The sequence below is a fragment of the Diachasma alloeum genome, unplaced genomic scaffold, assembly GCF_001412515.2.
Source record: "Diachasma alloeum isolate Michigan unplaced genomic scaffold, Dall2.0 Dall_scaffold_00308, whole genome shotgun sequence".
In the NCBI taxonomy this organism is placed as follows: Eukaryota; Metazoa; Arthropoda; class Insecta; order Hymenoptera; family Braconidae; genus Diachasma; species Diachasma alloeum.
The window spans coordinates 934,833-946,691 of NW_021680447.1; the positions used below are offsets into that span (position 1 = coordinate 934,833).

The window sequence follows — 11,859 nt, forward strand, 5'->3', positions numbered from 1 at the left end:
GAAAAAAAAAATTGAAATCGGTTGAGCAGTTTTCGAGATATTGAAGAAAATAAATTTAGATACATACTTGAATATCTTTTGAACTGCGATGCATCCGATTTAATCCATTTTCAATGCGAAACATTGTAGTGAAAAGAGGAATATCATTTCTCCATGCCAAATTTGAAGTTAATATATCGGTTTTTGCAAAAGTGAGAGTGCTAACAAGGATTTTGAGCGAAAAATCGAAAAATGAAAATATCTCGCAAACTTTGCACATGTGAACTTTATAAATATGAACGCATATTGAGAATATTCTGCATATTTTGATTGAACTTGGATATTTTCCTCAATTTTCGGCATATGGTTATCGAATATATAAATTTAATTTGCTGCATAAAGCCAAGAAAACACCATGGAATACAACGCGTGACCTCTTATTTTGAAGATTTTTTCATATTTATTTTATGCGGCAAAGGTGAGTTTGATAGCTCCAAACTCAAATTAGATATTCAAGTAGATATTGATGAAAATTTGAAGACAAAATCGCTTGAAAATGTTAATTAAAAAGAAAAGTCAAGTTTTCAAAAAATCATAACTTTCTCAATTTTTAATATATTTCAATGAATTTTTTTTTCAAATTTTCTTTTCAAGACCAACTTTTTATATTCCAGCCAAAATCTTGTCCTCTTCTTAAATTGATAATTTTCCACTAACGACCCTCAATTTTATTATTGTAGCATTTCCAAAAAAGTAATGAAATAGAAGCATTTCAACAGTACTTGATTCAAATCTTCGAAACAATAATGATAACTGAAATGAAGGCCCTACATTTAATAGGTTCGAGTTTGAGGGCACAAGGGCTGACGCCAAAAGGTATGTAATTCACGCTGTATTAATTAGATTGTTAAATATGATTCTCGTTTTCTATTCATATGATGCTTATGTGATAATTTTACTTGTATTCAGATGAAATATGACGGTCACATAAAATTTACGTCACAAATAACGTTTTAAATTAATAACTGTAAGGGTCTGGCGGAATATTTCGAAGAGTTCAATGTTCTTGAGAGTCAAACGGGAGAGTTGAAAATTCATTAAACGGAGACCTGAATGACTAACTATTCAGATGGGATGTGGCGGTTAGCCAGTAATTTTGTCATGTAATATAAATCCCTAAAAACCAAAAACAAAATATTTTAGTAAAAAAAACTGCGCCACGTAGCATTTTGTTTGGTTGTTTCTGACAAATTGCAATAGCATATGAGCAAATCCGTTAATTCTGTATATGAAAAATTGCCTCCAAATTTTTAAAATTACCAAAATGAAACGGAAAATTTCCTTGAATAGAAAAAGATCGCGTGCTTAGCGCGCGCATAATTAAATTAGTGGTTCACTGTATTTTTCATTCTTTCATTTATTTTTAAACATAATAATTAAAAAGTAATAATAAACAATCAAAGGAACATATAGTTTGATGTCTAGGACTTGTGGCTCCCATGATTTTGGTACCACATAGTATTGCAATCAGGAGGATTTGACTGAAAACTATAGAGATTTTTCGTTCTTTGAGATTACCGACCAAAATTATCAATTATAGACATTACACTGAGAAACAAATTTTCTAATATCTGAAAAATATTTTCTTGAGACAAGTAAATTTTCTTCAATTGCTTAATTCTCTCAGACATCTCAACTCACATGACCCGAGAAAGGCCTCATGCTTTAAAATATTCTTGTACTCAAGTATGATTTTGTCGCAAATGAACTTACTTAAATCGCGTAGAAGAATCGTCAATCTTCTAGTTTTTATTATTTTCATGATTTCTTCATTATACACTTCCAATATTGCAATATGTAAAATATTCCTGACGTAACGCAGAACGATAGTGATGAATGAAAATTTATTCGAGTTCCGTCAAGTGCACACTTTCTGAGATTTAAGCCATTGAAAATAATTTACTTCTCTCAAGAAAATATGTTTCAGATATTAGAATTTTTTTTCTCAGTGTACACATACTTTACTTCTTTTCAAAATAGAGTGGGGTTCTAGGACGAATCGTGCTCTGCACAGATTTGAAGATCGCTATAAGGTTTACATCGCTATTATGTTGAACGTTCTGCATAAAACTTCGCCATTTATAAGAGCTGGTGAGCCTCAACTCGGTCGATGGATTAAAGGTACCATTTTTACCTATTTTATTTTCACCTTTTCTATACTCAGAATCAACTGATTCCAGCATTAACACGGACGATTTCACATTTTCAGACGATCCAAATTTGGGATATTATGAAATCGGATCGTTCAAGTCCACTTTCGTTTATTTACACACCGTAATAGGAGCTTCTACAATCGGTATGGGTTCGGAAACTTGCGAGCAGGGTATAACAGGTTTTTGGGGTTGCCCGAATTTAACAGGAGAAAAGAATTGGTGTGTCGAGACGAGAGGGGAACTGAATTTATGTGTGGTACCTAGAATTATGATAATTGATACTTTTTCGGTGACATGTATTCGATAATACACATGAAATTCAAATGCATTCTTGATAATAGCTCGGTGAACACTTGATAATCGGTGAATCTATCCATATAGGAAAACGACAATGTCGTATCAGCAACATACGACGGTCTCGGATCAGTAAAATTGGGGTCCAGAAAAACACACGGCAGAAAGGATTCTTGCCCCATTGACAATCAATTGTTTTTTGTGAAAGTCCCCAAAAGTCCGTCCGGGGTCCCCGTCACTAGGTGTCTGTGCAAATGTCATCGATCCTCAGCACATTCGATCAGTTTGAGCTGGAGTCACACGGATGTGGTGAACAATAAGTGAGTTATTCATAAATTAATGCTATTTGAGTACCATTAATCCTGAATGATGATAAACATAGTGGGCGTCCGAATGGGACGCTCTCTTTCTATGAGGTATTGGGTGATTCCCTGAGAAGTGACCAAAGTTGCTTGATTCCACACGAAGAAAAACATACCAGAAAAATTACTGTTCTAGTGCAATAAAATGGATTCATTTCGACGGACTCGGAGAAATTCCCGTCCGAGTACCGGAATTTTCACTGTGCGCTGCACGGAGAGAAATATTCAGTAAAAATTACGCAATTTCAATTTTTTCCGTAATTTAAAAGCGAAATGTGGTTATAGAAAATTTTACGGAACTGTCACGGAATTTTTACAGAGCGTTCCGTAATTTTTACCTGAATCTCCTGTGAAAAATTACGATACCGTCACTTTAATTTTCTGAGTCGATTCCGTAATCGGTGAGCGAACTGTGAGTTCCGTAATTTTTACTGAACATTTCTTTCCGTGTGCAGAAACTTTTCTTAGATTGCGCGTGAAAACTTCGTATATTTCGCAGAAAAATTTCCAGTGCTAGGCAGTGAATTTCTTCTGGTCCGTCAAATTGCACTCATTTCACCGTGTTCCCCAGTAATCTTTCATATATTCACTTCTTTATGCATTTGGTCACCAATTTAGTGCTTATTAATGTTAATATAAGAATACAATTCCACGTCAATTTTTTTCAGAAAAGTTGGTCGTCCAAAGAACGTTTTCAGAAAGAAAATCTTTGGAAAATATGAAAAATTGACGAAGGAATTGTACCTAATTGTTATGATTTTTTGAAAGCTTTCAATTTTTTGTAGATGACTAGTTTTGAGTGATTTTTTTCCACATTTTCATGAATATCCAATTCAAGTTTCGAGCTATGAAATTTCTCTTTGGCACACGGAATAAGCATGAAAAATCTCCAAAATAAGACGTTACTTATGGCATTCTCAAATGTTTTACGGGCTTTATGCGGCAAATCTGTTTTTTTTTTCAACTGATAATAACTTTAAAAACAGTTTTTGTTCTTTTATTTTCACGCAAAATCATCAGTAAGATTTCTTTGTAACACTTTCATAGTATTTTAATGATTCAAGCGGACATACAACTAAAGATTAAGAAAAATTAGGTTCAAGTATGGAATCATCCTGAGAATGAGTAAATTTACAATAAAACGCTAATCATCTAATGATTGCAGGATTCTATGAAGAGTCAAGATAGAACAAATATTGCATAAACGGCGACCAATTGATATTATTTTTGGCATCCAAGTTGAACGATCTTCTTATGTTTGAGAATTACTGTTAACGTTAAAATCGGGGTTTTGTCTATTAGAACAATAGGTTCTGTGCCGAATTGAAGTTCATGATTCCATATCTATTTATTAGTGATGTGAAGTAATGGAAATGAGAAAAATCTGGAGTATGGTAATGAACTAACGTACAAGAAACTAATTTGTTTATTCGTTGACTAATTCACAATTAGTGATGCCGCGAGAGACTTCACGAGACAGTACTTTAGAGAGATGGTCTTAGTCTCAATGAACATGGAAATCTTTGGTCTCGTTTTAGTCTCGAAATACGCAGTATCGACGCCTGTCGTGATGACTCCGAGTCAATTTATCTCATCTCGGTCTCAAGTTTTTCGTATTTTTAATGTAAAATCTCGGTTTTTGTCTCGCTTTGTCTCATCTCGATTTTCTACATATAAAAAACGCAAAAAACTGGAAACCAAGGTCAGTTAAATTGACTCGGAGCCATCGCAAGAAGAGTCGATACTGCGTATTTCGAGACTGAAACGAGACCAAAAATTTCCGCGTTTACTGAGACCGCGACAATCCCTCCAAAGTATTGTCTCGTGATGTCTCGTAAAGTCTCGCGGCATCACTATTCACAATATATAATTAACTAATGACACTGATTGATTTGTTTAGGGTTGTCACTGGTGTACGATTCATACAATACAATAGAAGTCTTCATATTCAAATAAAGCAGGGAAAATTAATAAATGACGGTAAAGTTGATCCAGCCACAGAGAGTTGGGTGCCTCTGCCTTCCAACCCAGAAGTAATGCCTATAACCTGGGAGTCCAAAACTTTTAAGCTCAATAATCCTACTCTGCCGTTTGGATATGCTCTTGTTGGTAATTCATTTTCTTGTAATTCGTGATCCCTTGAAAAAAATCCACGTAAAGTTGTATCACCCATCTATTTGGCGATAATTTAATTAAAACTATGCTCATATCTACAATCATATATATCTATTAATTCTTATGAGTATATTTGTGCAGACTATAGCTATACCTATATACTGATGCCCTCGAGACTAGTCGAGAATTATTTTGAAGAGATCATCACGGTCTGGAAAAACATCGAAAGTTTTGGAATCGTCGCAATCTCGAAAGACATTGGATCGGTGCATCTCGTCACAATTCCGGGAGGATTTATCTTGCCTGGATCTCGAGATTTTCGGTTTTTTAAGTGTATGACATCAGAGGAGACGAGACAGATATCGAGACAAACATTTGAAGAACAGAAAATACGGAAACTCAGACGTGATGGATTCTTCCAAGGTCGTGACGAAATGCACCGATCCAATGTCTTTCGAGATTACGACGATTCCTAAACTTTCGATGTTTTTTTAGACCGTGGTGATCTTTCCAAAATAATTCTCGTCTAGTCTCGACGGCATCACTATACCTATAGGATAGGATAGATATAGTCATAGTCATAGTTTGTTCTCGCCAGGAAAGAATGATCTTTGTGTTTGCTTGGCTCCTACTCCACTCCCATATTGAAAGATACGAATGGAAGTGGTGGTAGGTTCGATCAGACCGAATCTCAAGATTGTTCGTTCCTGGTGAGAACGATACAGGTATAGTCACAGTTGTAAATACATCTATGACCCGATCGGTATGCTCATAGTCCGTCTGATAAACATACCTACTCGTATACACTGTTAAAAATTTTTGTCTGAAATTTCCGGTACACTTTTTGGAAATTTTAATCGAATCTAATTACCGCTGAAATTTCAAGAAATTTCGTCATCGAAAATTCAGAATTTTGTGGAAAAATCAAAGAGAACTGTAAATTTCAGTTCCATTTTTTTCTGAACATGAACAGAAAACCAGAAAATGCCGGTAAATATATTCTTGAATTTTCAAGACAGACAGTGAATGCGATTTAGGGGAGGAAAACAATGAAATTTCAGGTTTCACTGATAATTCAGTGTAATTTGTTACTGAATATTCATATTAGATTGAAAATTCAAATAAATTAAGAAATTCGCATCTTTATGCTACTTAAAATTCTGGAATTTTACTGAATGTTCAGTAAAACCTGGAATTTCATGATTATTTTCCCCTAAATCACATTCAGTGTCACTGTCACTGAAATTTAATTTGTTTCCAACAGTGTAGACATAACTATATCGTAAATACAACTATCTCTACATATTGCATAAGGAACAGAACCATATCAGTAGCGAAGTGGTTAAACGGTTCAAGTCAATTTAGTCTTTAGTTGAGTTTTCCAGAAATATTTCCGAATTTAAGGAAAGATAGCAAAATTTTCATAATAACCTTTTTTGTAGAGCGAATTGAGTGTTACTAAAAAGGTTATGCGAAAAATTTTGCTATCTCGCTTAGATTTCGAGATATTCATTGAAAACTGGCCAATAGCCAAAATCGACTTGAACCGTTTGACCACTTCACTACTGATATGGTCGGATGAGTTTATGCTTATAGCGCGCGAAATATGCAGAATACCATCCGTATCCAAAATTTTGAATATTTTCCCTTTTCTTCATTCCTATAACAATCTTCCAGTTTTTTAAATGGTCGTAAAATTGTCCACTCTAGGAGTTCAGTTTGATAATGTGTCAGGCAGTGCCGCCATTAGAATACTGGGGAAAAAGTTTGATATGAAAGATGCAGTATTGCGGCCAGGCCTTGTTCAGGTTTCTACGGAGCCTCAACATAAATTGTGAGTCATTAATAGTGACTGTTAAATGACTACTTTTCAGTGGGATAATTGTCGCTATTTTCACTTCTTGTGATTCCAGTGATAAATTAACCATTGCAAAAAATAATCCACTGTTGGGTGCACCAACTGTTTCAAACAAACCCGATTCCGGTGAGAACCATCATTTCATCGAACTGGAGACTGCGCCCATAAATAATGATTTTATGCAGCCGACACTACCATTCTTCGATGGAATACCTATCGAAACTAACCCACCAAGAGCATTATCGGGAATTGGATTATTTCATAAACATGTTGAAAATTATGCTGGATTCATTAGCTTGCAGTTGCGTTCACTTCCATTCATAAGATATGTGTCACAGTTGATGATGGACTACAAACGCAACAGCCTATTGGAGGAATGGTAACCAGTGGATTAAGTCGTCTTATTACACTGAGAGAAAAATATGATTCTTCTGACTATATTCCATCACCGTCGAACTATAGTCAAAAAGTCCTCAATAATTTGGTATGGATTACGGTAACTATGGCCGAAGAAGTGATTACTACAATGGAATGTAGTCATTGCGACTATTTTATAGTTCTACTCACGATAGATTTGTCGTGGTTACTTTTGAACTTCGGTTAGTTGAACTGCATTTTGATTTGCAAAAATTACGCTTGTGAAGGTACTATAATGTTATGTGCCGCATACAAAAAAAAATCGTATCATTCACCAAAACTGCCCCAACTATTTTCTTATTGTAAATCGAATTTCAGATTTTTCTCTCAGTGTAAGTATCGACTCGTTTTCTACTTAGAACATTTGTATTCTTCGATACTTCCCATATGGCTTTCGCAACAATCGAAAACCTAATTTTTCTTGTTATACTTTCTTTAATTTCATGACGTATATGGATTCAAGTTCACTTATTTTTGAGTTTTCGATAAAATTAATCAGTGCTACTCTCCCTCTGGTTACAAAACTCATTTCATCATTTTTGTTATCACAATGTATGTAAAATGGGGTTTTCGTGCCTAAAATGTCACATTACATGTAGCACAATTAGAATTCAACGTTTGAAGGTATAATACATAAATATGAATAGAGGAAACTTACACCAAATTCTGTTCACAGTAACGGGAGTGAATGCAGATTGGATTGGATCCTAGATTTAGGTAAGACGAAAAACCATTTGACATTAACATAATTACGATCTTGAGAATAAAAATGATAACAAATATTAGGCCGGAGAGTAAGCACCATGATGCAGGAATTGTCTGAACTAGCTTATGGTGATAATGTGAAACTAAAACTGAAGATGCGGCTATCATTCAAAGAAATTATGCTGAAGCTCGATAGTATGAAAGATGTCATGGATATGACGCATCTCGTGGCTGTGATGAAAAAATCGGTACACTCATCTCTCCGAGAAAAAGTGGAAAAGTGGGCGGCAGAAGCTAAGCCAATACTGGAGCAAATAGATGAACCATACGAGTGGTTTGCCAATACAGATATGCCGGTCAATTTTACGTATGCAAAATCGTTGGCACCCAGAATAAAAGAAAAACTGCCGGATTTCGAAACTTTCCTCAGATCATCACTATCTTTCAAGTCACACCGACAGGATAACTTCATCACTGCTATTTCCAGAAGTTCTGTAATAATATTTCTTAATTATGATTCAGTTGTTTTAGACTGCACAAACATGAAAAATTAACGAAGTAGTAGAAAATTGAAGTACTTTCTACGGGATTAATAATATGAACGTGGAGAAGAATTCCAAAATTTGCCACACATTGGGATTCCACCCGATTCGAGTGATTCATGCAGTACTTTTTCGTTAATTTTTTTCTTCGGTGGATGTTTTTTTTCCTATCCTCCATATCTTATTTTAGCGTGTTGACAAAGATTCATGCAGAGGTACGCAATCGATGCACCATATCCTCACTCAGCTCTTCCATACAATAATAGCCTACGAAGTGAAATCTATGATTGTACTAACTTACATTTACAAAGTGGAATATCCTCACCGAGAGAGTAAGTTAGATAAATGAGTTATGACTGTTATGAAAGCACAACACATCTTCCCTCACCATCCCTAATTCATTACGAGTATATACATTTTTCAATTGATTCCTTTGAGTATACCTCCTTGGATTTTCACGTTGTGTTCCCTCTCCCTGTAGTGTCAGGGGCTCTCTTTTTTAGCCCTTTACTAGTCCTCAAAAATTTTCGTACGAGGAGTGTTTACAACTAGTTATTCATCCAAATAACTTTGGAGTCATTCCGCACTTGTCTAACCATGAGTGTTTTCTCCATTACTGTGGGTATATTTTTAAAAGATAAAACAGCTGGATACGTCTAAAGACTTTAATCGAAACAGTTTATTTACAATTATTTTTAAAAAACCCTTTAAGAAAAACGGCTAAATCGTCTAATGCTTCTGACGAGGATTTCTACGTTTTCGCCTTCGATGTTCGTCTAATAGTTCCCGACCATGAATTGCACTCCCCGTTGCACCCTCATCCCTTAAATGTACAGCTTCGTCCCTCCTAGCGTCCTTCCCCCACTACCACGCACTTTCTGGGCCTCACTTGCCATTTCCATATTTGGAAGTTTTCCGGAAACGTGGCAGCGTGGGTCAGCTAGGGGGTCGTGCGTCATCGATGAGGGTGCTACGGCGTTACCGTAATAAAATAATAAAACTACGTCTAGACTTAATCCTGCGTCTCGTCTTAATCCTACCTTAATAAAATATTTTTCTTAATGTACTTTACAGTGTAACTACCCTCGCGTAGTTCCCCAACGTCTAGACTATCCATAACTAAACTGTACACGTAATTCCCCACGATCGAGACATTCTTAAAATTAGGAGTTTTCCGTCACTACATTACTGATTGTTTTTTCAATTAATCAGCCTGGAGTAAGGAACTATTGGAGGCCCGAACCAAATTCATTACTCGATTCACCAACTACGTCAAATTATTTGTTAAAGCCTTGAATAAATTTCCATCACATATACAAAGCTGTGATCCCACAAACGCTGATACTACTCAAGGTAATCCAACTTCCATAGAGATTCCTAAAATAATAAATGTCATAAAATTAACTTTGAAATATTGAAAACTTGTTCAGGTAAAATTCATATCGAAATCAAAGAGTCCAGTCATCTATCCACCTTCAGTTATCTTAAAAAAAAAAAAAAGTATACCTGCACAGATGCCGTTAAAAACGAAAAAATGATGTGGTATAATAATCAAGACAAGTGTCCTGGAAGTATTGATGGATGTATTCCTGTAAAACGAGTCGTTATTTGTCACAAGGTACTATGGCAATGAACTATAATTCAATTATAGAGATAATATTCATTATCAACTCACCTAAATTGAACAGGAAAATACTCGCACGGTGAGTGCATGGAACCTGGAGAAGAACTTGCTGTATAGTTGTGTGGAAAAAGGAGGAAAAACGGAGGCTCATGACAATAATAAGACGAGCCAGAATTGTCTTTGCACCTGCAACACTGAAACCTCGACTTCCGTCAGTTTGAACTTCAATCTTGCTAATAGTTCCGAGAATATGTGAGTTGACTACAAATGATCCTCAAATGCTCCGCAAATGTTCATTACTCTTGAATTTTTTAGGGTCATTACCGGTGTAAAATTTGTACTCCAAGACCATGTTCTTCACATACAAATAAAACAGGGACAATTGCTGCCACACGGTCGGGTTGACCTCTCCTCAAATCATTGGGTTGACCCTCCGAAGAAGCCAAAGACAATAACCATAAGTCCAATTCACCAAAGATTAATCTTCAGTGAACTCAGTTTTTCATCGGATTATGCTGTGACTGGTAATTGCATTTTGTTTTCACCTTTGTGAGCATTGGCTGAGTTTTCGTTGATCCACGGATTTCTTTTTGTTATTCATAGGTATTGGATTTTTCGAAAAGAACGGATTTGGTCTAAGGGTACGGGCACAAAGATTCAACTTCGAGAACGGAACATTGTTGTCCCGGCATATAATAAAATATGGAACAATCAGTAGCAAAGACGAGTAAGTAAACCTCCGCAAGTAAATTAATTCACGCAGTCAAAGAAATTAAATTATACAATTGCATAGTCATTCTATTGAATATACATCACTGATAAATAAAATTCACTTTCCATAAACTTATCACTGATTACAGCAAAAGACATAACGAAAAGGAAAATGTCGAAAATCCTGACGACCTAGACTGGGTGGATTTGGTCCCAGCTCCGATCAAAATGGGTGGCTCACGCTACGCTCCACCTCGGTTCAATGGTCTTAGTGTTGAAGTTGATCCACCAACACCAATTGGAGGCGTTGAAATATTTCATCAAATGCCTACAAAAGATAAGGGATTCATTTCACTCAGATTGCACTCACTCAATTTCAAATCCAATTTGGAATATTTTATGAATCAGACCCTGGAGGAACGCGCATTCCTAAAGGGTTTCTGAATGTCCGCCTGGATAGGAAATTATAGAAATCAGTGATATTAATGAATCGTTGAAAAAGAAAATAATATAATGGTATAATGTAATAATGAATAGTATTGTATGCAAAATAAATTCCATACAGGTTGCATAATTTACTGTTTTTCATCATTCTTTACATGACAGTCGTTTGAACCTAAAACTAACAGAAAGCACGCAGTGGATTTCCAACATGTCGGTCTATTTGAAATGAATATTTCGTTCGTTTTTCCTCAAAAAATAAAATTATTATTTTTTTATACTTCTAATGGATAAACAATGAATGAAATGTACAATATTTCTTAGCCTGAGAGCAATTCTGACTTGATTCGAGTCAAAGTGCGGAAAACCATTTCAACGGAACAAAGATTATCAAAGTACATGGATTGACCACTCCTGTACCTCCGCCTGACTCCATTAGGCAATCGAAACCAATAACTCTTATTGTTGAAATTACAGTGCAAATTACAGATGCATCACACTGTCACAATTTATAGACTTACTGTTCCACCGGAAGATTGAGGAATTTCACCATTGAGAATTCACGAATCTGATGAAAAATTCAATAAGAATAATGTAA

The 11,859-nt window shown here is 35.5% G+C and overlaps 1 protein-coding gene across 1 annotated transcript in view; it reads left to right on the forward strand.

Annotated features, from left to right (window-relative positions):
* LOC107039882 overlaps window positions 1-11,394 on the forward strand; it is a 15,335-nt gene extending 3,941 nt beyond the window's left edge. The window contains exons 3-18 of the mRNA XM_015259746.1: window positions 720-855; window positions 2,020-2,160; window positions 2,249-2,448; window positions 2,574-2,806; window positions 4,749-4,957; window positions 6,674-6,797; window positions 6,877-7,200; window positions 7,915-7,955; window positions 8,025-8,437; window positions 8,676-8,817; window positions 9,698-9,838; window positions 9,916-10,103; window positions 10,174-10,361; window positions 10,425-10,633; window positions 10,713-10,836; window positions 10,970-11,394. Coding sequence (XP_015115232.1) covers window positions 720-855; window positions 2,020-2,160; window positions 2,249-2,448; window positions 2,574-2,806; window positions 4,749-4,957; window positions 6,674-6,797; window positions 6,877-7,200; window positions 7,915-7,955; window positions 8,025-8,437; window positions 8,676-8,817; window positions 9,698-9,838; window positions 9,916-10,103; window positions 10,174-10,361; window positions 10,425-10,633; window positions 10,713-10,836; window positions 10,970-11,264 — 3,108 coding nt within the window. The 3' untranslated portion in view covers window positions 11,265-11,394. The remainder of the gene's footprint in view (window positions 1-719; window positions 856-2,019; window positions 2,161-2,248; window positions 2,449-2,573; window positions 2,807-4,748; window positions 4,958-6,673; window positions 6,798-6,876; window positions 7,201-7,914; window positions 7,956-8,024; window positions 8,438-8,675; window positions 8,818-9,697; window positions 9,839-9,915; window positions 10,104-10,173; window positions 10,362-10,424; window positions 10,634-10,712; window positions 10,837-10,969) is intronic.
* Window positions 11,395-11,859: the final 465 nt, after the last annotated feature.